The sequence below is a fragment of the Acomys minous genome (assembly GCF_964271855.1).
Source record: "Acomys minous genome assembly, chromosome: 15".
Classification (NCBI taxonomy): Eukaryota; Metazoa; Chordata; class Mammalia; order Rodentia; family Muridae; genus Acomys; species Acomys minous.
In genome coordinates, this window is record NC_140497.1 from 13,668,854 (window position 1) to 13,695,428 (window position 26,575).

General features: G+C 42.4%; 1 protein-coding gene across 1 annotated transcript; it reads right to left on the bottom strand.

Annotated features, from left to right (window-relative positions):
* Positions 1–44: 44 nt before the first annotated feature.
* On the bottom strand, positions 45–25,222 carry POLB (DNA polymerase beta). Its single transcript, XM_084758120.1, has 14 exons — positions 25,069–25,222; positions 24,846–24,903; positions 20,650–20,716; positions 16,654–16,728; positions 15,769–15,827; positions 13,896–13,945; positions 12,283–12,334; positions 9,873–9,927; positions 9,719–9,791; positions 9,005–9,075; positions 6,543–6,629; positions 3,049–3,113; positions 1,920–2,059; positions 45–310 (listed from the first exon to the last, which is right to left on the bottom strand). The coding sequence occupies exons 1-14, from the start codon at positions 25,127–25,129 to the stop codon at positions 216–218; spliced, it is 1,008 nt and encodes a 335-aa protein (XP_084614246.1). The 5' UTR covers positions 25,130–25,222; the 3' UTR covers positions 45–215.
* Between the last annotated feature and the right edge of the window lie 1,353 nt (positions 25,223–26,575).

Sequence of the window (26,575 nt, forward strand, 5' to 3'; positions counted from 1 at the left end):
ACATAGCACACAGTACAATGTAAACACATTTGCTACTAACATAATTATCCAATAATAGTACAAGAGGTTTATTGACTATAGTACGGGGTAAGCATGGAGAAGAAGCAATCACTTAAAAACACCAAAAACCCTTACATAGCAAAGGCAAAGAAAGAAATAAATTAGGAGTCCTAGTGGGGTATGCCGCGGGGTGGGGTGGTGGGATGGGGGTGACGTCATTCACTTCTGTCCTTGGGCTCCCGGTAGCGCCACTGGATGTAATCAAAAATGTCCTGCTCACTGTCCACAGGAAGGGGCTCCCCAGCAACTCCTGCAAGTAGAGAGAAAAGTATCTGAAGCACTGGTTTGGGCTTACTATCGCACACTGGGCGCTAAGCTGGCCCGAGTGTAGGCGCAGGCTGACTCTGCACACAGGGCAGGCTCCAGCACAGGGGCAAAGGGTAAGGAAGCCACTTGAGAGACACTCCAGCCTGCTTGCCTCCACTTTCTGACAAGTCTGCGTGCCTCTTCTGTCACGTGTTGCCACTGTTACAAATAGAGCCTGGGTATTCCAACTGTGACCAGGAAAGTCACCCTAGCTCACAGTTTCTTTTTTTTTGCTAGATCTCTATTGTACCATCAACTTACACTGCAGTTCTTAAACTAGCAATAATGGCATTACTTAGAAGTTTACCACAATTATGGACTCTTGAGACAGGTGTGGTGGTTCATAGCTAGGCCAGCCTGGGCTACAGAGTGATACCTTGTCTCCAAACTTAAATTAATGAGATGAACTACAGATGCCTGACTGCCTGAGCAATCAGAGCCCACAGGTTTAATAAGGACCCAAGTGAACTGCCGGAATGTTGACATTTGAAAAGCACTGCTCCAATCTACTGTCTTGTTTTATGCAGGTAACTTTTAGGACAAAATGACAAAGCTTCATTCTCCCAGTAGACACTAAACAGTAGATTGTGAGAAGTTAAACAAGATTTTTAAATCCTGATTTTTGAAACCATTTATATATTCATCTATCAATTTGGTGTGATATAAACATGGATAGGTATACATGTGGGCACATGCATGTCACAGGGGTACATATGGAAGGCTGAGGACTGCAGGACCAGTTCTCCTTCCACCATGTGAGCCCCAGGAGTCAAATCCAGGCTTTCCGGTGAGTGCCCGTACCTGCTGTGCCTCTTCACCTTATTCTTTGAATCTTAAAGTGTGGGGTGAAAATCTTACCCTGGAATTGCTTTGTGATTTTGTTTGTTCTAGTGTCCCGTGAGGACGGGGAGGTGAGGATGGCACCCAGGGCTTATTGCAGGCTAAGAATCTGCTCTATTGCTGAGCTAGTCTCAGTCATCAGTTTTGAGTGATACTAAAAAAAAAAAAAAAAGAAAAAAAAAAAGAAAAAAAAAAGAAAAAAAAAAAAGAAAAAAAGAAAACCCAAAAATGATACCCAAGTTCTCTACAAGTCTCAGAGACACATTAAAACAAAATCCTGTAGATCAGTAAGATTTTTAACTGAGCATCATACGCAGGTGGGAAGCCAGGGCCTCATATCCACAGGGCAGGCACTATAGCAACTAAGCCGTGTCACCAGGATTGAATCTGTTCTAACAGCTGGAAATAACTTTTGCCTTATTACCTTAAATTGAGACCTTAAAAGTATCTTTTGTTTCCTGTGGGATTAAAAACATAAAAGATGCTACAATTAAATAGCAGGGTCACTAAAAGTCGTCTTAGAATTTGTTATCTTAAAGTACCTTCATTTTGAGATGGGGCTCTTGCAGCCTAGGCTGCCCTCAAACTTGAAGACTATCCTCCCGCCAGACCTCCCAAGTGCTGGGATTACAGGCATGATGGCACATGCTTATAACCCAGCTAAAACATCTCCAGGTGAAAGGATGGTTGCTAAGGCAGGCACAGATACTCACCAGTGACCCCCAGAGGGCGGATGGTGTACTCATTGATTGTGAAGCCCTTTTCTAGGGCATGAGCTCTCATGTTCTTATTAAAGATGTCACTCCCAGTGAAGTAGAGAACACCACAGTAGTACTGATCTTTGGGGATCAACCTTAGGGAAGAAATATATATATATATTTTCCCCACATATCTTAAGTTTATCAAATATAGGTTTTCTAAAATCAGTAAAACAAAATATCTGACGTCAGCCTATGTCCTGTAATAACCACGAAAAACAGACCTTAGCTGACAGCTTGATGAGCCCCCTATCACCTCAGCTTGCAGCTGGGGTCTGCAGCTGCTAGAAGCTGCTTTTCTAAACACACTGCCTACTAGTTTGGACCCACAAGCTAACTGAAAGCAAGACTCCTTTGTCTTGTGCTTTTGGCTTTACTTTCACCACTGTCCCTAACCTTCCCTTAACCTCTTGAGTAACCTGGGATTCCAGAATGGAGGAACCTCAAACACTGATGAGGGCAGTCTCTGGTGAGGCTATCTATACTCTGGAGCTGAGACAGCCATCTCTCAGGAACCACCTGGCCAGTCTGCAGGACTGGAGCAGAGGTAGGGATGGATCTAGGGCCACACCCTTTACAGACCCGCTTAACAGTGCATACCTCCCCACCTCCCTCAGTCCCTGCTTCTCCCCTAGTTAGAACTCAAGCTCAAGCTGGTGGCCAGAAGATGGGCCTGGGATGTCGGAAGCTTGTGTCTGCTCTTCCCAGCGTGGACATGTGGAGCCCACGTCTCTGAGCTTCTCTCCACTTCTTGTCTTTATCTGACCTATCAGGATGGGCAGCCGAGTCTAGGCTGCCAGGGCTGCCAGAACCCAGGTTTTTACCTCCAAACTCCAGCTACAGCCAGGAAGCTTTGTTTTGCTAGAGCTGTGCAATGAAAAATATCATCTATTTATTGCAACCCAGGAAACCGCATCAGCTTTGGCTGGTTTTCTGGTGAGGGGCAAATCTTGAGACATTCTGTACAGTTCAGCCTAATGTATTTCATAAGAATTTATCATTCCTCAAAATAAGGTGGCTCTGTATTTGTATGTAACCTTAAGTAGAGGGGCGAAAAGGAGTCAACCAACAATTTGAATCATACCTGATGTCAATTCTTCTGTGTGGATACTCCTCGTCATCATTTTTACTGGGAAGCTGGCAGACACCCTATGTGGATATTTTAAAGAATGTTTAGATAGTGTAATCTTAATGCTTATTTTTCACCAATGTTCAAGTGGGCAGGGAAGGGCCTGCCTATAGCCTCAGCCTGGGAAGGCAGAGGTAGGAGGACCCATGGTTTGCTAATCTAGCAGCAGTCCACACCATCTCTAAGCTCCAGGCTCAGCAAAAGGCTCTGTCTCAGAAAATAAGCTGGAGAAGACTGAGGAAGGCACCTAACAGTGACCTTTAGCCTCCACATGCATCACCTCCCAAGGACTCATGTACCCATATACTCTCTCCCTAACAATCATTTAAAAAGCCTGTTCCAACCGTACTACACATGTTCTTGGTTTTGTCTTCTTTCTTTCTCTCTTTTTTTCAAGACAGGGTTTCTTTGTGTAGCCTTGGCTGTCTTAGACTCACTTTGTAGACTAGACTGGCTTAAACTCACATCAATCTGCCTGCCTCTGCCTCCCGAGTGCTGGGATTAAAGGCGTGAGCCATCACGCCCCGCTTTATGTTCTTGTTTACAAACTCTGAACACTGTGTGCCTAGGTCCGTCACAGATGTTCATGGAAGAAGAGACGAAGGCCATAGAAACACCAGAGAGATGCTCTGGCCTATAACAATAGTCTGCAACTCATAAAAAATTCCTGGTGAGCACAGGTTGTTCTTAGGACTCAACGTTTCTTTTAAAAGAAAAAAAAATTTTTAAGCTGGGCATGGTGGCGCACGCCTTTCATCCCAGCACTGGGGAGGCAGAGGCAGTTAGATCTCTGAGTTTGAGGCCAGCCTGGTCTACAAAGTGAGTCTAGGACAGCCAAGGCTACACAGAGAAACCATGTCTCAAAAACAAACAAAAAACTCACCACCACCACCACCAAAAAACCAAACCAAACCAAACCAAAACAAACAAAAAAACCAAACCACCACCACCATCACCCAAACACCCAACAGTTTTTATTCTAATTTCCCCATCTAATGTATTGTGATAATATTCTTTCCCTTCCTCCTTACTCACCCAATCTCATTCTCTCCTTCCTCACTCTTTCTCACAAAAAATGGAAAAACAACAAAATCAAGACAGACAGACAGACAGACAGACAGACAGACAGACAGACAGACACACACACACACACACACACACACACGCATATACACAAAATCAGGAAGACCAAAAATACCAGAAAAAAACCCCACGTGTGCTTAACATACATGCATGCATACACATGCATACACCCCAAAAGAAAACCATGGGATCCATTTGGTGTCAGCCCACACTCCTGAGGCTGGGGTCTGCCCTGCAGTGTGGCTGACCTACTCCAGAGGACGTTCCCCTAGAGAAGCCTGGCTTTCCCTTTCCCGGCAGGAATGGTGTGCAGGCAGCTCCTCCACTAGGGGGCACTCTGTGTCCACTTCCCCTTCTCAGGGCTGGGGTGGCGTGAGGGCTGAAGATGTAGAGGTTTTGTAAGTTCATACATGTATCAGTCCTGTCACATCTGGAAGATACTGTTTTAAATATTTCTTAATGTAAATTACATATACTCTCATTCTGGTGAAAGTCAAACTAAAGGCTTTTGTTTGTTTGTTCTAAGACAGGGTTTCTCTGTGCAGCCCTGGCTGTCCTCAATGTACTCTGTAGACCAGCCTGGAACTCAGAGACCTGCCTCCTGAGTATTGGGATTAAAGGTGTGTACCACCACAGTCCGACTTTGTGCAAACTCTATTTCTATTTATTTTAAACTCTTTTATTTATTGTTAGTATGGTATAGGTGCACCTGTGGGAGTGGGAGGCCAGAGGAGAACTTACGGGAGTTGGTTCTCCTTCCACCTTTCTGTGGATTCCAAGAAGCAAACTCCTATTATCGGCTCTCATGGCAAGTGGCTTTTAACTGCCAGCCATGTGACTGGCCCCCAAGCCCTATTTTCAATACCAGTGTGTGTGTGTGTGTGTGTGTGTGTGTGTGTGTGAGAGAGAGAGAGAGAGAGAGAGAGAGAGAGAGAGAGAGAGAGAGAGAGAGAGAGAGAGAGAGAGATGTGTGTATACTTCTGGGCAGAGTAAGTCCTCAAAATCTGAAACATTTAAGATCTTTGCCTTCAAGCTGGACAGTGGTGGCACATCCCTTTAATCCCAGAACTAGGCAGGCAGAGGTAGGCAGAAAAAAGACCTTTTTCTTCAAGTGTTTAATTCCTCAATATGGTGCCTAACTAAAGCAATACACCTTCACAGTGCATTAAAGTCATCACACTTAACTTAGTGGCCTGATTTTGTGTGAGGTTAAATATAGGCAGCACACGGTTCTGAGGCACTGGGCACTTGACACTGCTGTGCAGCAGTCACCACCACCCATGTGCACCTAACAGTGCATCTCCATCTCCCCTCTGCCAGGCTCTGAAGGCACCATGCTACTGTGTACTGGCGTACTCTGCCTTTCTCAGTCATTGGCTTGTACTTCAGGGAACCTGCTGTCCTTTCAGTCATGTGACATGGAAAAGAGAAGCATGGAGAAAAAGAAACCAAATGAAGTAACTAGAATAAAGGGAAGGGAAGGGAAAAAAGCAAAAATTTTGGACCAAGATTTCCACTAGCTTTCTTGTTTCCTTACTCAGAGAGCCTTATCTGTTTTTAATATATTTGCCACATCTTGGTTTTTTGCTCTGTTTGTTTTGGTTTTTGAGATAAGGTCTTACTCTGGAGTCTGGTGTGAGGCCTGGAATTCACTCTGTAGCCCAGGCAGGACTTGAACTTATGTCCCACCTGGGTGCTGGGTTAACATCTCAATCCAAAGTTAACAGAATTCTGACGGTTCAGCACAGTGGATCTGGAAGTCTTCAGCTGTGTCCCTTCTGTCTGCTCCTAGCACATGGTTCTTCCCCAGTGCGCCCTAGATAAACCCTTCCTCCCTGCGCCGCTGTAGCCGATCACTAACCAGGCATTTCTTTTCTTTCTTCTTTTTCCCAAGACAAGGTTTTTTCCACCTGTAACCAAGCAGGCATTCCTAATCTCACTCGTTATAAAACCCTGAGTCAGAGAATATGAAATCATTTACTATTTTAGGTAAGAACTTACTCTGTGCCAGTCATTATGACTATTTTTAAAGAGCAAATTCTGTCTAATTATTTGATGATTCAAATCACTGACAGTGTTTACAAGAAAAATCCTTCACTAAAATATTCTAAGAGTTCAGACATCCTGGTAATTACTTCTGCCAAGCTCTCAGAGTTCTGCTGTTTCTTCTGTTGTTGTTTTGAGGCAGGGTCTCTGGCTGTCCTGGAGCTTGCTATGTAGACCAAGCTGGCCTCAAATTCAGAGATCCTCCTGCCTCTGCCTCTGAGTGCTGGGATTACAGTTGTGTGCTACCATGCCCTGCAGCCATCTGTTGATGGTGATAGAAAGCTACAAGTCTCAGATGAGTTAACTCAATGAACACTTACCATGAACTTTGTTTCACCCTTTGACAGAGTATCTGTAATGAAATGGACTTTTTGTAACTGTTCCACAACACGATGTAACAACTTTGGCTGCATAATCATGATCAGGAAATAAAAAAAGAATATTATTACAACAAGAAACCTTGTTTTGGTGTTGGAGAGTGAACCCAGGGCCTTAGTCTCTGCCGCTGAGCTATGTCCCCTAAAACCCTAAACTGTTTCTTTTTTCCCTTCTTTCCTTTCTTTGAGAAGGTCTATGGAGGACTCATTAGAAAGATACAGACCAGGATACCCTGCGGCTGTACCATCATGCCCTGTTTTACACAGTGGTAGGGACCCAACCCAGGGTCTTGTGAATGCTGCACAATCAAACATTCTATCTGCTGAGTTACATCCCCAGCTTTATGCTGTTTCCTTTAAAAAGAAAAGTTATTATTTGGGGTTGGAAAGATGGCTCAGTGGTTAAGAACACTTACTGTTCCTCCAGAGGACCCCAGTTCAATTTCTAGGATCATATCAGGTGGCTCACAACTGCCTGTAACTGCAGTTCTAAGGGATCCAACACCTCTGGTCTCTGAGGGCACGTGTGTTCATATGTTCATTCCTACACAGACACATATGCATAATTAAAGACATAAATCTCCAAAATCACTTTATTTATTTAATTTGTGTGTGTGTGTGTGTGTGTGTGTGTGTGTGTGTGTGTGTACCAATGCATGCATGCTGCAGTCTATAAGGGAACAGTGTTTCAGAGCTGGTTATCTTTCATTCTTTTGGGGTCTCTTGGCTCTACTTGGCATTCTCCAGGACAACTGTGTTATCTTGGCTGTCCTAGACTCGCTTTGTAGACCAGGCTGGCCTCGAACTCACAGTGATCTGCCTGCCTCCACCTCCTGAGTGCTGGCCTTTATTTGTTTTCTAACAGGTAAAGTTTCACAATAGCTTATTTGCATTCATTTACTCAGTGTGTAAGTGTATGCACACATGCCACTGTATACATGTGAAGTCCAGAGAACAACTAGAGAGAATCAGTTTTCTCCCTTTGTCATGTGGGCCCCAGGGACTGGACTCAAGCAGTGAGGTTTGGTGGCAAGCATCTTAATCTGCTGAGCAATGTCTCTGGCCCTATATTTATAGGAAAAAAAATTCTCTTAATGAAAATAAGCATTTTAAGCTAAGTATTTCTAAAATCAATAGTAAAGAATTCTCAATACACCTCAAATTTAATCTCTTTCAGATGTAAGGATATACTCAAAAAAGCTGTGAATCCTCCTTTATAACTCATTTTGTCTCTCACAGAGCTCAAGCAGTACACAGGACCACCAAGGTTAGTGGCTATCTGTATACTCACTGCTCTGTTTCTAGCCTGGGAAGAAATCTGCCAGGTGTCTGTGTCCTGGCTCATGTAATATCAGAGACAGATGGAGATTTTACACTACAAGACAGGTGCTCATAGTAAAGAGTAGGGTAGAGACTCTGGGGATGGGAGTGTCACAGGAAAAGCACTAGGCTTCCCGAAAACCTTTTCTTCTAACTGGACAAGTTACCTGACCATGGAAAGAAGGCAAAGGCAGCCCTCCTCACTACATTTTACCCACTGTCCCCTCTAACCATTGTCTTTGCTATGTTTAAGATAAGCTCTAAATGAGTATGGGTTCCTTAAAAAAAAAATCAAAATTAATGCTGCTGGAAGCCAGTTACTGTGAAATATTTGCACATATGAGAACTGTAGAAACCCCTACACTCTGATGTGAGGTATGAAATACTACATGTGCAACTTTCTGAAAGTCAGTGAGTCTGCCCTGAGGACGCAGCACTCTTCTTTCCCATGAGAACTCGTGCTAAAGAATCTGGGCTTTTATTTGCAAGGCAGCTGTGGTTTTATTACATACAGATATCTGTAAGTCAATGTGGTACTGTTTGTGGCATATTTCTATCTATAGATGCTGATTACCTCATGGGGGTGAAATGAGACTAAACAGATGTTCATATCTTTTGTTTTTTGAGACCAGTTTTCTCTTTGCAACCTTGGCTGTCCTGGACTCACTTTGTAGACCAGGCTGGCCTCGAACCCACAGAGATCCACCTGCCTCTGCCTCCCGAGGGCTGGGATTAAGATGTTTACATCTTAAGAACGGGATCTTGGCCCCCATACCTAATTGTCATTTAGAATCTTTCATTAGTTCTTCATACTTTCTCAGTTTATGGTATGGGGAGCATTAGCAGATTCTCCTCCCAACGACTCATTCACTCATTTCTTCACTCACTTACTCATGTTTAATTTGCAGTAAACTTAAGGGTTAGGGTTGTAGCTTAGTGGTAGAGCCCCTGCATGAGGCCCCAAGTTCAATCCCCAGCACCATAAACAGACAAAGCCCACATGGTGAAAACATCCAACTATCAGATAGAAACTGAAACCCCTCCCGCGTAAGACCGACCGCATCTGATTATACACTCTGAGGTACCTGTTTGCTTGATTCTGATGTGAAGTTTGGGTGGGTCAGCAGAACATCCATGTCTCCACTGGACTCAGCACCTATGATAAACAAGAACATATACAGAATTCTCTATGTAAACCTACTAGTTAGGCCAACCTAGAACCTAACTGAAGACACACACATGGTCCTTACTTCCGACAGGATATCTTTCTACTACGCTGGAACTCTTATCTAAAATGAGTTAAAAGATTTCAAATTTCTGCCCAACTATTTAGGTATAATGATAGAGACAACAGAATACGGCATAAATAATAGTTTTAAGCATTCCCGTCCATGAACAACAGACTTCACTAATACTATGGGTCTTAGTAAATCTATGAAGGGACACAAATTACATCTTTTTTTTTTTATAAGTTATTTAGTTTTACTTTATGTGCATTAGCGTGAAAGTGTCAGATCCCTTGGAACTGGAATTACAGACAGTTGTGAACTGCCATGTGGGTGCTGGGAATTGAACCCGGGTCCTTTCGAAGAACAGGCAGTGAGCCATCCCTCCAGCCCACAAATTACATCTTTTTAATCCAAGTCTGTCTGTCTGTCTGTCTGTCTGTCTGTCTGTCTGTCTGTCTCTCTCTCTCTCTCTCTCTCTCTCTCTCTCTCACACACACACACACACACACACACACACACACGGCAACTTTAACATCCAGCCATGAATAACTCAAGGTTATCAAACTTTACCTCTTCTGAAACTGCCACAGACAGTAGCAATGTATTCAGAATCCACTTTTTTAACTTCGTTAAGGACAATATCCTAGTAGAAGAAAAATTAGGTCAGTACTCTAAAAACATCTGGTGTTTGCATGCTAATAAAGCGCACAGTACACACTCTTACTTGCATCTGCAGCATCTCTTCACGGGGAATTCTTTTTTCAAAGTCCTCAAAATATCTAGAAAGACAGAGCAAGTGGAAAGAGATTTTTGTATAAATTTAACCTTTAAAAACTATCTACCATATTAAGCACAGAAGCGGATCATGGTCTAAAATCAAGACTAGACTTCCCTGAGAGAACAGAAAGTAGCAGGTGGTGGGGAAGGCACCCATTCCTTATCTGACCCAAGTCCTGACAGCATCCTCTGTAAAACTCCAGACTCCAAATTCATTTCCAGAAAACCTTATATTATTATATTATAACAGGACTAAGAAACGGTGCTGAGACTGCAACTTAGTCAGGAGACTTTTTGCAACAGAGCCCTGGGTTCCATTCCCAGGACTGCATAAGCCAGGCAGGGTGGAACATGGCGTAACCACAGCACTTGGGAGGTGCTCATCCTTCTCTGGCTACACAGCAAGGTTGATTTCTGTCCAGGGTACACGAGACCCAAATAAACGAACAAATATCCCACAAACAAACAACCCAAACTACAGTAACTAAATAAAACGATTGCTGCATGTCTTCAGAGTAGACTGCTCTCTACTGGTAAATTAAAGGTTTGCAGGTCAGAGCACCTGAAACCTACAAAAACAGGAGCCAGGACCTGATGTGCTTCTGCCCTGGGCAGGGGAGAGAGACGATGATGATTCTGTACAGTTTTATTTCCTTTCTGAAGAACCATAGCACACATAAAAGAAATTTTGAATGTTTACAACTGAAAATGATAAATGTAGAGGAGATGGGTATTTTACCCTGATTTAAAACATTATACAATGTATACATATAATAAAACACGTTATAACCAAATGTTATACAATGTATGCATGTAATAAAGCATGTCAGCCCATAAATATGTACACTTTTTGTTTTTATGTAGCAGTTGAAAATTATAAAAGTTTTCAAAATTTTTGTATTTTAAATATTATCCTACAACATGGATGAGCCTAAAAAATAACAAGATGCTGAGTGAATAAGGCAGTCATGAAAGATGTGTGAAACATCCAGAAGAGGAAATGCTGTAGAGGTAGAAAGATTAATGGTTCCTAAGCTCGGGAAGAAGCATGTGTGGGTTAAATGGTGGAGAGCATACCAGGCTCCTTCAGGGTAAGAAAAATGCTCAAGAACTGACCGCAGCACTGGTTCCACAACTCTATAAATGCATTAAGAGTTGTTCGATTGTACATCTTACACAAGTTAACCACACAGCATATAAACTGTGTCTCAGGAAGGCCAATAGGACGGGATCTCTGCCTGAAATGGCGCTTCACAGTTGCCTAAGAAGATAGCGCACATGCCCAGAACAGTTCTGAGCGCACATGCCCTTCAGGCCTTATGAACTCCCCTAACACTCAGGTTCTCCAAGGACTACATAAATGCAAGAATCATAAAGTACCAATAGGAAAAAAAATTTAATTTGAACCAAATCACCAAGATTATATAACACCAGGACACATACAGTGCTAGTGTGCTAACACTGCCACACCTGCTACACAAGGTCATTACTGATGCCAAAACACTATACTTTCATTTACACATTTAAGGTTTTTTTTTTTTTTTTGCCTGTTTTGTTTTTCGAGACAAGGTTTCTCTGTGTAGCCTTGGATGTCCTGGAACTTACACTGTAAGACCAGGTTGGCCTTGAACTCAGAGATCCACCTGCCTCTGCCTCCTGAGTTCTGGGATTAAAGGCGTGCGCCACCACTGCCAGGGCTACTTTCTTATGTTCATGTTAAGTTTACATGCCTCATGTTCTTCTCAGGCCCCGAGTAAGTCCCAGCAGGGCTCCCTGAGCTGGGTGTAGCATCTCATGCCTGTACTCTCAGATCTTGGAGGGCTGAGCTAAGAGAATCACGGCCTGAGACCAGCCTGGGCTGTACAAGAAGTTCAAGGTGAAGTAACATCTCAAATAACAGACACCCCCAAAGGAACCACAGCTATCTCTATCTGACATACTCACTTCTCAGCTCTCCACATTTTAAAAGTAAGTTCCACAATGAAAGTCAAGAGAATGAAAAGAATTCTCCAAGAAAGTGAAGACAAAATAAATAAAAAAAGCTAGAATGCAATAATAAAATATATGAGCAGAGGCATAAACTTTATAAGATTTTGCAACAAATTTTATCATTTCTGAATAAAACAGTAGTTGTATTTAACCGCACCTAAAGATCATGGCGTATGAAAGAATGTCTACACATGAGTAGGTAAAGACTGATGAAAGCAGAGGCCATGCACCTGAAGGAGAGTAAGGAGGGCTGTATGTGAGGGTTGGGAGGGGGTAAGGGAGCGATGCTATTATAATCTCAAAAAGTAAAGGGAAAAAAAGGCTATGAAAGCTTTTTACATTTGAAGTATCAAAATTGGCTATCTTACTTTAGACCAATTCGTTGATGATGGTTCAATTTATCTTCATTTTTCCTGAGATCTGAATAGAAGATAAAGTTGAGGTGTTTAATTTGAACATTTTAGAAAAAGGTATTAAACCCAATTACCTTTTCTACAGAGAACTGCATATGTCACAAGCATAAAAGTACAGAATCCTCCCCAAGACACAGAAGTAGTTTACTAAACATACAAGTGCCCACAAGTACCAGGTGCAGTCTTTAGGGCTCACCACTCATCAAGCACTCTACGTGCCTTACATACATTAGTATATCAAGTCCTAGGAGTCAGAAACACACACCATGTGGCCCAGAAACCGAACAACTAAGCACACCTACTACAGTGATGTTTTGGAAGTGGCATTCAAGACTAGATCAGTTTCCAAAACCTCTCAATCTAGCCTAAATGGGTTGGTTAGGAGTAGCCAAACCCACAAATACTTCATTCTATGCTAAGAGGGCACAGTAAACACCTCACGGGTATGCCAATGAATCCACCTGTCCTCTTGAAGTACAGGATGAGTTACATTAGGATGCTTATGTTATGCTATGGGAAATATACTAATATTATTTTGTTTAGGCCCTAATTTCACCCCATTCCTTTGAAAGCAAATGTTTTTCCAACAGCTTGTAAATCTCTAGCAGAAATATTCTCTCAACATGTACGATTTACCTTTTAGTCTAAAAATGTCACTGTCTAAAATACTAAAGAAACAAAAGCAATTTAGATCTAACATTTTTCAAATGATCACTACTTGAATGTCATTAAGCTAAGAAGTCTGTCGTGCTGTTTGAGCTTTCTGAGAAGCTAACTTTCAAACAGGGCTGTTTCTCCTCCCCATCTCCTCTCTCCACTTCAGACCCAAGCATATGTATCTCAAAGTGCCCTTCAATGCCCTCTTAGGTCTGTGACAAGGAGCAAAACAGCCCAGGTGTAAAAATACTGCCTTAATTATCAGCCAGAAGGTAAAGTTCTGCTGTGGCAGAAATCACTATTGTGGCTTTCATGATATAAAAGCCTGCAGTGGGAGAAAGAAGCTACAAGTTCAGCCATGGGAAGCTAATCCATGCAGAAAAAGCTCACCCAAGAATCCCAACTGCCAGCCTCAACTCCTCTGGACAGTTGTGCTGTACACTGTGAGCACCTAAGTTGCTGATGTTACCTCAGTATGTTCTTTTATCTAGAAGACTCACCAGAGGGACACTGCGTTCTACTCAGGACTCTCTGTTGTGAACTCTGTCTGGCTGTCTTAACGGGGCTTCCCCAGTTGACTTGGGCTAGGTGTCCTGAGGTGGACGTGAAGATGTTTTGTATCTATCTGCTATCTATCCTGTTTCTTTGGCTTGTTATATATATGTTGATTCAAAACACAAATATGGCTATTATGGCTCATTCTCTAGATCACAGCACAGAGTGATTGCCTGCTTGTCTTAATTTTTTGTCACTAACCTAAAAATATCCAACACAGGAAGGTTAACCTCACTCTACATCTGCTCTCTACTACGCAGCTTTGAAGAACACTTTGAGTTTACTAATTGAGAACGAGATTTCCAGGATCACCTTGTTGGAGATTGTAACTTGGACTTAGTGACTGTGATACTTACCTTCTAATGTTTTAATTCCTTCGTCTACAAACTTCCTTGCAGCAGACGGACTACGACAACAAAAACACACCATCTCAGTATCAGGTGAAAACCAGGGTCTTTGCGATAAACAGCTATGTCTTCCACTGCCAGGTACAGAGTTATTAAGCAGTGAAACAAGACTTGCTATAATGCTGCTAGTTACTTTGCTAGTGTCTATTATTACCCAAAGAATTTTTGAATCTTTGGTCAATTAGTGGACAAGCTTGAGCTTGAACATAAAGACACCTAAGGGGCTAGCTACCATACTGCTCATGCATAGACATGTAGGCACATGAATAGCCATTAACTCAATTGAAATTTATTGAGGGCTATTATATGCCACATCCACTACTACCAACACTATATAAACAAGACAAATAAGAGCCGTAGCATTTACCCACTTATGTGCCAGTAGGTAGAGAAAGACAACAGATATGAATATAAACAAGAAAAATGTCAGGTAGATGAATACAGTTTGACATGACAGAGTAGCCTGAACAGGAAATTGAGACCTCTTGAAATGTTGAAGCTGAAATATGAATGACAAGAAGCCAACTATGTGAGAGACCAAAGAAAAACATTTCAGGTAGAGAAACAACTCATGACAGTCCCACAGGAAAGCATGAGTTTGGCTTGTTCAAGAAGAAATTAATACGACGAATGACATAAAGGTGATATGAAATACCACTGAGAAGTACATAGGAGGCGCACACTGCAGCACTCCCTGAGCCATGGTGGTAAGTTTGGGTCTTCTCAAAACACAACGAATAGCTATTAGAAATGAGTAAAAGCCAGTCGTATAACCTGCCTTAGGTTTATAAATTATCACTGCAATTACTGGGTTCAACAAAAGAGTGATGTGTTATGGTAAACAATTTAGCTGGCAGTAGCAATAGGCGCAGCACCCACATTTCCCAATCCCCTTACACTGTGCCAACTTCCAGTGTTATAAAGTAAGAGCAGAGAACAGAAGGAATACACATGAGTATGCGCGCACACACATTAAGTACAACGGTCTGGGAGGCTCTGCAAACATCCTATTACACGTGGGCAGACACAGACACTGATATAGGCGGCCACACAGCAAAGAAACAATACTGAATGGGGGGCAGAAGACATGGCTTTTAACTCCAGCTATGTAACAGCTGCTCATCTCCCATGTATGTTTCCCTTTTCTTTCCTGAAAAAGAAGGTAATTCAATTGAATTGCCAAATGCTCTCTAAATTACCTTCAAAGAGACATTTTAAAGTAGTCTTGGATCTCTGAGCAGTCCTGATGCTTTTCAATTTCCTGTTTAAAACTTTACTAAAGGTCACTCAATGGGACAATGATCATATCTCTAAAGGAATGTCTTGTCCTATAAAGATAATAGAAGAGTAAAGTGCCACAGACCTAGTATTTCAATGTTAACCTTTCATGGGCCCAGAGTTCAAGAAGCTCCCTTTGTTGATAGCCCAAAACTAATATTAAGATAAAAATTTTACAAGCTCCAATTCAAAAATGGCTGACTTCTTTTTCCAACTTCACAAGGTGCTGTCAAGAAAACACTTGCTCAGAGTAGCACATACAGTCCACCATAAGAATTAAGACATAGAAGCGAGTGCTGGAGTTTGGAGGAGGAAGAAAGTCCTTGTCTGGGGACTGAGACTGGCTCCGGAAGGAGAGAACCACATCTGCCTTGGACAGGCTTTTGAAACCTAGGTGCCTGAAGGAGCAGCTGCACATCCCTGCACACACACCAACTGGATGGGCAAAGGCAGGAGGGCGGTGGAGAAGGACAGGCTTTGAAAGGAGGCGGCGTGAGAAGACTGACTGACTGACAGCTGTGTCTGCTGAGGAAGTGGTTCTTACCCAATGCCAGTAACTCGCGTCAGGAAATTGATGGATGAACTTGTATCGTCCTGACGAATCTTTAAGAAAAAGAAAAGTCTAACAGTGATTTAGGAATGCTTTGTGAACTGAAATTATCTTATTGGAAATACACCAATATGCTAAAGATAAAGCAAAAAATTATTTGCATTTTCAGAAAACACATGTAACCTGAGTAGTTAATGTGAGAACAGAGTAGCTAAAGACATCTCATCTCTTAAATTACTCAATACAGGGGTTTTTTTTTCGGGTTGTTTTCTATACATATGCTGTAGAATAAGATTATAGCTCACTACAAATGTGTCAGCTCCTAGAGTTCCTTTTTAGTACTGACATTAATGCCCACTCCCTTTTCAGGTTTTATTTTTCTAACACCTCTAAAAGGTCTATTCATAGAAGACTAGGAATGACATCATTAAAGCAAATAAAAGTCATAAAATATGCTCAGGAGAGCTCAGGCATAGATACAATGAATGATAATGATATTTTCCATCAAAACTTATAATCACTTTGAAAAGTACAATGAGAGGCAACTCTGCCACAGACACTAACAGTCTCTTAACTGACACATAAATTAAGTGTGAGAAGAGGTTCTTTCTTCTCTGAGACAGCCTCACTCTGCTGTCCAGGCTGCCCTTAGACCCATAAGATCAGAGACCTTCCTTGCCTCAGGCTGCCCAGTACAGCTGGAGCCACAGGCATGCTCCCCGATGCTGACCAGCTAAGTGTTACAGAAGCAACACTTACACTTCACAACAGAATGCTAACTTAACACCATTTTCCTTTTGAGTCTCACTAAAATGAGTTACATCAATTATTCTGCTCTAAGTCGTAACGGAAAACAAGGAAATCAAGTTGAAATGTTACCTTTTCCAGTTTACGCAATTTTCCAGTTGCCAAAAATTCATCAATTTTTTCAGCAATTTTTGTTCCTACTCCTGGCTATACAGAAAATTAAAAATAAAAAGGTCATATAAATAAAATGTTTATCAAATCACAAGAGATAAACATTGAGGACTCAGAGGCAAGTGGTGATTGGACAAGTTTTGAAGCAAAAGGTGCAGAAAACTAAACCCACAGAAGAAACTACCCAGAACAAAATGCTTAAAAGATGGACAGAGAAAACCTAGTAAATATTTAAATCACTCTTATTGATGTAAAATTAACTACTGAGGAGTGGAAATCGAGGTCAGTGGGAAAGTGGCTGCTTGGCTCATGAGGGGCCCCAATGTGCTCCCTGTACCACACACTGACACCCTACTTTTATTAAGGAAAACAGAGAAAACTGGGCTGGCAAGACAGCTCTGTGGGTTCAGGCACTGGCTGATAAGCCAGATGACCTGAGTTCCAATCCCTGGACTCCACATGGTGGAAGGAGAGAACTGACTTCTGCAAGATGTCTCCTATCTTCACATGTGCACCACTGCATACATGTACACACACACACACACACACACACACACACACACACACACACACCAAATAAATGCAAATTACTTTTAACTAAGAAAAAAGGGAAAATATGAAAATAAAGTTACACAGTATTAAGATGCTTTTTAATCTTGTGGCCCTGAAAATTAAATACAAAATCACCTGTGCTCTCATTCTCTAACATTTGCTTGTATTACTTATTATTTAACCAAGACCCTCTTTAGAACAGGAGTAGTTTGTGGCAGCATTATAGTTATGAACCAACTTAAGGTTCACAAGCAGGATATCTGTTAAACAAATTCATACAATGGACTAATATATGGCCATGAAGAACACTGCAGTATTTATTGGTAAAAGGAATTAAAGTGTGCTAAGAAAAGCACATGTATTGGGCTGGAGAGATGGCGCAACAGCTAAGAGCACTTATTGCTACTGCAGAAGACCAGGCTCAGGTCCCAGCCCCTACAGGCTGGCTCACACCTGTGAGTAACTTCAGTTCCAGGCCATCCTATGCCCTCTTCTGGCTGCCACAGGCTTCTGCATGCACATGGTGAACATAAACTCACACATAAAAAAATTTTTTTTAATTAAAACAATTTAAAGTGCCAGGCAGTGGTGGTGCAAACCTTTAATCCCAGAACTAGAGAGGCAGAGACAGGCTGCCTGGTCTACAGAGACAGCATCCCAGGACAGCCAGGGTTACACAGAGAAACCCTGTCTCAAAAAACCAACCAACAGATAAATAAATATAAACAATTTTAAAAAGTCAAAAGTAAATACACTATTAAAACATAGAATACCAGCTTCCACCTTAGATTTTCTGATTTGCTATCTCAGAGCTAAGTAGAAAGGCCAGCAATCTGCACTTCTAGGTTGCTATATAGTACTGGTGCTACTAGACACTTCACATCAAGAATGATGACCAGACTGGCACGTCCAAGAGGTCTAATTTAAGTGTAATTAACTTTACACTCTTCAGCTATAGTAAACTACATTTCAAGAGTTCAAGAGCTAGAAGAGGCTCATGGTTGGCAAACTAGATAGCATGTATCGCAGCTGCAATCCATGAGAGAATAATGATCCAGTCTTCTTACTGCATTTCCCTGAGTGCTTAGGCACGTACTTGCTCAAAGTTCCCAACTAGCGGATTCCTGTCACTTATCAGCTCCATTGGTCTCTTCTTAGGACAAAACCTTTGAAGTGGAAATGCTGGGTCAGAAGATCTCTATGAGTTCCAGGCCAGCTAAGGCTACAAAATGAGGTCTTGTCTCAAAGGGGGGAGGTGGGGAAGGATATACATATGCTGCCAAATGATCCATCAGAAAGACTGTACCAATGAATACTTCCTTCAGCAGTAGACATCTCTGTCTATATAACATACTATAATTGATAATCTGACAGGTGTGACATAGTATCTTGTCTCAATCTAACCTTATTAATGAAGCTTCGTGTTTAATGGTCCTCTTTATTTATTTGTGAGAGTGCATCCATACATGTCAGAGCATGCACTGGAGACCAGAGGACAAATTGCTAGTCATGTCTCTCCTTTTACCATGTAATTCCAAGGACTGAATTCAGGTTCAACAGGCTTGGCAGCAAGTTCCTTTATCTACTGAACCATCTGGCCAGGCCTGTTTAAACCTTCAATATGCATAATAATATGACATGACCCAGTTTCTTTCTTTCTCCCCCCACCAGCCCTCCCAAAAGACAGGGTTTACTACAAAGGTCTGGCTGACCTGAAACTCACTATGTAGATCAAGCTGGTCTTGAATTCACAAAGATGTAGCCTGAGTGCTGGGATTAAAGGAGCGTGCCACAATGTCTGGCCATACATTCACCTTTTTATGTTCTGTATTTATTTACTAATTTATAAATGCCTCAAAAACTAGAGTACATATTTAAGTTCTGAAAGGAACGCTTACCAAGTAGAAATGCACAAAAGATTTAGGAAGATTAGATACAAGAAATTATTCAGGCTTTCCATTTTCTAAATTGAGTAATAAAAAGGTACACAGTTTAGGAACAGTGACACAATTATTTTACTTAGCAACTTATTGGCCACAAGCAATTCAGACCCTGGCTGTTTCTCCAAACAGTATAAACACAACAGTATAAAAGGCACACAATTCATTTTGGAAATTTCAAATTTCTAGAATTATTGAGGAGCATTCATAGGAGCCAGACAGCAGATAAATCTGAGATTTCCTAAATGATCAAAAACAAAAACAACCACACATTTATGTAAAGTTCAGTCATAAAAGTTTTAGATTCTTTTTATATTCAGATTAGGATAAAATATATCAGGTTTTCACAACTCAATAAAATCAGTTCGTTATTTGCAATATGATCTAAAAAAAGATTGTCAGGGTGATAAAAGGAGAAAATGAAAATAGGAACAACTTTAGATTTATGTCAGACAGAAGACAGAACAAGAATTAAAGTCTGGTACGTTTATAACTTGGTTGGCTACTGTGTTAGGAGAGCTCTACTGACACTGCAAACAGCTTAAAGCGAAACGGATTTAAAACCTGCACACCAGAGCACTTTTATTGAGTAACAAATTCAAGGAAGAGGTAACACATGACTAATGTAAAGTTTCTCACTCAATTATAAGAGCAAGTACTAGATTTATGGTGATGTTATCACTTTGAACAATGAAAATATAAGGATAGATATGGTCCATATTTGTAAGGTTCTTATGAGAAAGTTAAGGAAAATCAAGCACTAGTACTTAACATCTAGAGGATGTTTGTGAAATACAAACAGGAACAATGGGAAAGATGTAACAGTCTCAGTCTGGACCATTCAAAGGTCATGTCAGCTTGGCCTCTTTAACAAAAGCTAAGTCAGATATGATCCTTAGATCTGAGAACTCAGCTCACTCAAGTAAGGTTTGGACGACGAAGAACAACCTATTAAGAGGGAGACTCCCCAGGAAATTCTCCAAGATATCATCACAGAGCACCAAGAGATGTCTCTGTAGGAGCCATGGCACTCCTGGCATACAGATCTTCACAGCAATTACAGAGAATGCGCTCCTGTAGTATGACGTGCCGGCTGGCTGGCAAGAGCTCTTTGGAGAACACTGACACACAAATTCCAACACTTGGGGATCAGAGGACAGCTGTGGGACCACTACTACTACTACTACACTACCAGCACCCCCTGTCACCACGGTCGCAAGGCGAGCTTGTTTGCCAATGACTGCATGTACGTATGGCAAAGGGCAGAGAGGAAACACACCGCATAATTTCTTCCTTCCAGATGAAAGTATTTAGCTTGAAACGTATCAACATTATTCTAGGAAATCAGGAGCAGTGAAATTGGTCTGTGGGGGTCAAAGATGCTTCAGAGAGGTGAGTTCACTTTACGGAAACACATCAGATTTTACATGTGTGAACTCTTCAACTACATGGTCGTTACACTTACCAATTTCTTAGCTTCTGCTCCGCTCTTGATTTTGTGGGGGTACTTTGCTATAACAGATGCTGCTTTTCTATAAAAATAAAATAAAATAAAAATTTTAAAAAGGAAGGAAAAAAATTGAAAATCCAGAAAATGCTTATTTTTCTCTTACACTGAAATACACATACTGATAAATACCCACACTAACTTATAGAACGGTAGCTGGTTTCCTACTAGGTCAACCTTAAACCTCGACCACTGGATGTTTAGGGAACTGGGAAGAGCATGACTGGGAAACTGGTGACAAAGACATCTGGGAAAGAAGATGGAGGCTGAGCTCAACAGCATGGACTGCCACTCACCAGCTGACCTGGCTGCAGCTGCTCCTGAGTGCTGCACCTGCCAACAGCAGAGATGGACACTGAGCCCCAGATACGGCACCACTTCCTGTTGTGACCTGTCAGAGACCTGGTGGCAGGCTGTCTACACTGGACACTTCCTCTGCGGAAAGGACCACAGGTTGTACTTCCTAGAGTAGATCTTACTCTGGTTATGGATTTGTCTTTCTAGGATGTAACTCTTCTGCCAAAGCCACCACCTGTGGACTCCACACAGCACTGTTTCTGACCAAGGACCTCACTTCATAGACAGACAGAGGAGTGCAACAGTGGGCCCACATTCATGGACTCCACTGGTCTCACCATGTGTCCTACCATCCTGAAACAGCTGGCCTGATAGAATAGAGTGGCCGTTTGAAGACACAGTTACAGACATGGTTGGCAGCAGCTGGGGGGAGGGGGGGCACATTGTTCTCCAGAAGGAGGTATATGCTCAGAATCAGCACCCAAGATAATGGTAGATTTTTAGAAAGCATCTTTATTTAACAGATACTGCTAGGAAAACTGGGTCCACAAGCAGCAAAATAAACAGGTCCACATCTATCACCTAACTCCAATGGCTCTGAAACCCTAAATCTGAAACCTAAAACTGCTAGGAAAAACAAAACAAACAAACAAAACACTCAGTACCCTCCATAATATAGGTGTAGGAAAGGGCTTTCTGAATAGAACTCTATTTTGGCCAACAATTAAGGTCAATAGCTGACGAGTGGGACTTCATAAAACTGAATGCTTCTGCATAGCTAAAGAAAATCAACCAGGTGAAGAGAAAGCTCAAGAAATGGGAGAGACTCTTTGCCAGCTACACATCTGACAGAGCACTAATATGCAGTCCTCTGTCAAAGCATCAAAATACAAAGACAATACAATGAGTTATTCAAAAATTGGGCCAGGGATCTGACCAGAGCACAAAAGAAGACAAAAACGGCCAAGAAATACCTCAAAAAATGTTCAGCATCCCTAGCAATTAGGGAAATGCAAATCAAAACAATTTGAGATTCCGTCTTATCCCAGTCAGAATGGCAAAGACCAACAACACAACCAACACTAAGTGCGGACGGGGTGGGGGAGGGGACCTTCGTTCACTGTTGGTGGGACCACAACTGGTGCAGCCACTCAGGGAGCTAGTTTGGAATGTTCTTAAAAAGCTAAAAAGAAATCTACCTATGGCCTAACTATACCACTCCTTGGCATATGCCCAAGGACTGACGTCATACCCCACAGACGGATGTTCAGCCATGTTCACTGCTGCTCTATTCACAGCAGCCAGGAAATGGAAGCAGCCTAAGTGTTCTTCAGTCAACAAGTGAATAATGAAAATGTGGAACACTATTCAGATATAAAGAAAAATTAGCCAAATGTGATGGCCCACACTTTTAATCCTAGCACTTGGGAGGAAGATACAGAAGGATTTCTGTGAGTTCGAGGCTAGCCTGGTCTACATAGTGAATTTTAGGACAGCCAGGGTACACAGAAGGACCCTGCCTTAGAAAAACCTAAAAGAAAAATGAAACCACCAACTTCGCAGGTAAATGGAACGAGAAAAGGTCAGAAAGATATCACATGTCCTTTCTCATTGGAGGCTCCTAGCTCCAAATATCAGAAATGAGTACATACTTTAAAGTAAGTGCAGAAACCAGGAGAGTGAAATGGGGCCATAGACAGGATAAGGGCTTTGGGGAACAATAGAGGAACAGTAAGGTGCAAGTGATCTAATGGAAGGAACAGGAAAAGAAGGTGGGCCTCTAATGAGGAAATGCAGAGGGATACACACAGGAGGGTAAAATAACAGTACAGATATCTTCCTTCAAAACCCTAATAAGGGTAAGTCTGTGTGTAACACATACATAGTTTAAGATCTAGGCTAACAATGTTCCCTCCAAGAGCCAAATAACATCTAACAAATCTCCAAGGCCAGGCATGAGGAGCCCTCTTTTGAGTTTTTGGCCACGGCTGTCCTAGAGAACCTCCAAACATACAGGCTATTGCTATTGTCTTTGGTGGCATCCGAGGAGACACCAAAGAAGTAGAAGGTAAGCCCCTATTGCTGAAGACACCATGCACTGCAGACACAGGGCCCAGAGGCCTCTGAGCTGAAACGGACCTGAATTGCCCCTTCTCTGAGGCTAGCTTTCATGGTATCAGAAGGCACCAAGCAAGCTTCCAGAGTAGAGAAGCAACCAACAGTCCCACACAGCTACGACGCCTGTGAACCACAACTACCTGTATGGCGTGGTAACCCTAAGGGTGCAGTAGGGACACACATATCTCAGTGGTAACCAACAGCTTTCTCTATGGGCTTAAGACTCACTCATCAAGAAGGAAACATACCTGGTTCTGGAAAACCAGCCAACTGACCAGGTTAGTGAAGTCATCACAGGTCTTGGAGAAGAACCTACAACCCCTAACCACATTCTAAATGCTCACCCTTACACCCACAGGTAAGTGTAGCCCTCACAAACCCACAGATGAGTGTGGTCCCCACTGCTCATCAAGGAAACTGCTCTTTACAACAGACAGGAAAACCATTACAGAAAACCACAGCCAATTGAAATGCAGAGTTGATAGAGCCAGATCCTAAAGGATACACCTACAAACAACTCCTAAACCCAAGGCTCCCAGAACACTGGGGAAGAGGGAATGGAGAGACCGTGAGAGCCAGAGGATCAGGGAGTCTGCTGTGAGGCTGTGTTGCCCAGTGATGTCAGAAGCTACACCCTAACGTGACTGCCTAACCATGAGCTGAACAAGGGCAGAAATAACAGACACGCCAAAGAGGTCAAGGCATCAACCCTACACAAAACCCACAGGAAGCTAAGGAATGCCGAGAGCACAGAAATAGTCTTTCCCAGGGAAGAGCACACCAGTTGGTTATCCAATACCAAATGGTCAGGCCTGAAAACATTATACAGAAGCAGACTGTATTACCTTTTCAGGAATATGTATGTATATACATAGACAAATACGTAACAACAATTAATGAAAAAGGAGGACATGAATCTGAAAAAGATCAAGGAGAGTTATATATATGGATGAGTTTGGAGGAGAAAATGCTGTAATGATACTTCCAAAAATAAAACAAATAATAAAAAACATACTATAATACTAGTAAAAAATAAAAGCATGACTCTCGACATGGAAATCTAGGCAAAGCACAGACTTTTCTAGAACACTAACTGTAAGGAGGTTAAGTGCTAGATTGGGAAAGTGAGGACGGTTTGCTTTTACTTTTAAAAGCTGAGGGGCTTTGGGAGTGTTATAGGCTACGGCGCTGGCGCTGACATAGGTGAGCGTGGGAATAATGGCTAGAACAGCCCGCTGAGGTTTGTAGTGATGGACAACGCGTTTTCAAGAAGCTGGCACGATCTGTTATAGTCCAAACAGAACGAAATGTGATCTTTTTGGACCGCATCTATTTCATAGTACAGATCTCACCTACTGTTAAATTTCAAAGTCACACTGTATTTCCAGCCATTCAAGATGAGCGGCGGGAACATATTAGACTACATCTATTGATCTCACCTACTGTTAAATTTCAAAGTCACACTGTATTTCCAGCCATTCAAGATGAGCGGCGGGAACATATTAGACTACATCTATTTTCAATCAGAATTGTAAACTCACTTGACTTAACCCTACAAAGCTCAGCCAAAATTCTGTATATGTTAAATAAAGTGTCACTTAGCTTCTGCTGCTGCTGCTGTTGTTTTTAACCTCTTTCGGACCTTGCAAATATCCACTGGACACACGGTCCCCCACCCACCTCAGCCTCGCTAAGTGACATCAAACTAGGATGTCCTGAAACGCAAGCTGACAACGTACCTGTACGCATTGTACTTGTGGATTGCCTGGCTCACGTTCTTCTCAAAGTTTGCAAGTTCTGAAAAGACAACAAAAGGGCTCGAGGAAACAAGTACACAGCCGGGAACTGGGGTCCCAGGAAGCGGGTGTGGGACCGACGCCGCCCGGCGCTGTAGCTGCGACCAGGGGAACAGAAACCGAAGGCCGGCTGAGGAGAGGAACCCGAGGGCGGCCCTGGACTCACCCACGAGCATGTCGGTGATGCCGCCATTGAGCGACTCCTGCGGCGCCTTACGTTTGCTCATGGTGCCAGGGAGCCGCACCTGAGAGTTACCGGTGGAACAATGGCGGCTCCTGACAGGGCGCAGCGCGGTGACGTCATGCGCCGGGCGACGGGGCGGGGCTAGCGGGGGGCCGGGGCGGCCGCAGGGAATCCCTGAGCTGAAGGGAAGTTATAATCACCTCCTAGTGCCTTAACCTGGGAAGTCGTATTTGCTCTTTTAGTTGGAGAACAGACCAATTTAAAGCTGGAGATGCAGGAGGAGTTGGCCGTTGGCTGCTTTGGGCAATAGCTGTGGAACGTATGGCTTGTATTATACATAAGGCGTGCTAGCGCCAACTCTGCTGTCAGGATCCAAGAGCTGCTCTGTGCTTTTGGGCAGCGAGTGAAACTAGGAATGAAATATGGCAACCAAAAGTTTTTAGCATGTCTGCCAAGGGCTAAAGATATGTTCTGTTCTGTTTGTTTGTTTTTCTTTTTAATATCCATGCCTTTTGTGGGAGAAGCTAAATCTATGAAAAGAACACAAGAAAGATGTGTCTGACTTAGTCGCTCAGCAATGCAGCCCTCATACCGTATACGGCTTGTATGCGAGAGCCTGACAATGTATTTGAATTGAAATATAGCACCTGCACTATTTATAACCCTCATGGGATTATATTAACTGCAACTGCAGCAATTCATTTAGGCATAAAATTAAATTATTATGATACACACCAGTATAGGTGAAAATGTATAAAAAGTATAAAAAGAGAAAGAAAAATGAAAATCAATGATAGTCTTACCATCCAGCCTTAGCTATTATTAATATTTTGGGACATACACTTTTACTTTTCTACTCCACTGTTAACTTTAAAATTTTCCATTATTGTTGTTGCTTGAGTTTTTGTTTTGTTCCAAGATTTGGGATATGTATGTAGCTGGCCTCAAACTCACAGAAATCCTTCTGCCTTGGCCTCTTGGGTGCTGGGAAAAGTATGCACCACCAGGCCAAGCAATACATTGTTATTATTTTAGTAATAAATGCTTTAGGTAAATGAGTTACTTTTATTAGCAAGCACAGGGCACTGCTTTCGGTACTGGGTATACAGCAATGACGAGCTGAGTCTTGTGCACATTTCCACGGCAGATAGTGATAAAGTGGCCCACGAAGTCAAGAATATGAGTGTGATTCACTGCGAGAATACATGCTTAGCAGAAATGTGTCCCACAGCCCCTCCCACAGCACAGTAAGAGTAAACAAAGCAAAGCAAGGAAATAGGGCAGCCCTTGAGAGGTGAGAGGCAGCTTCTATTTAGACAGAATGGTTAAAAAAACCAAAACCAAAACCAAAAACCAAACCAAACCAAAACCTCTCTAAAGTCCCCGTGCACAGAGACATAATGAAGACGGAGGGGGCTCGGAGACAGCTGTAGTGATCCCTGTGGAAGCAGCAAAGCTTCGTCTAAAAAGTTTGGCACAAAGTGGAGCA

Excerpts from the sequence above, each read along its gene's own strand:
- POLB (XM_084758120.1), bottom strand. The coding sequence starts at position 25,129 with ATGAGCAAACGTAAGGCGCCGCAGGAGTCGCTCAATGGCGGCATCACC. Across the intron at positions 9,928-12,282 it reads CATCAACGAATTGGTCTAAA|ATATTTTGAGGACTTTGAAA; the intron begins GTAAGATAGCCA and ends CTGTCTTTCTAG. Across the intron at positions 9,792-9,872 it reads AAGAGATGCTGCAGATGCAA|GATATTGTCCTTAACGAAGT; the intron begins GTAAGAGTGTGT and ends TTCTTCTACTAG.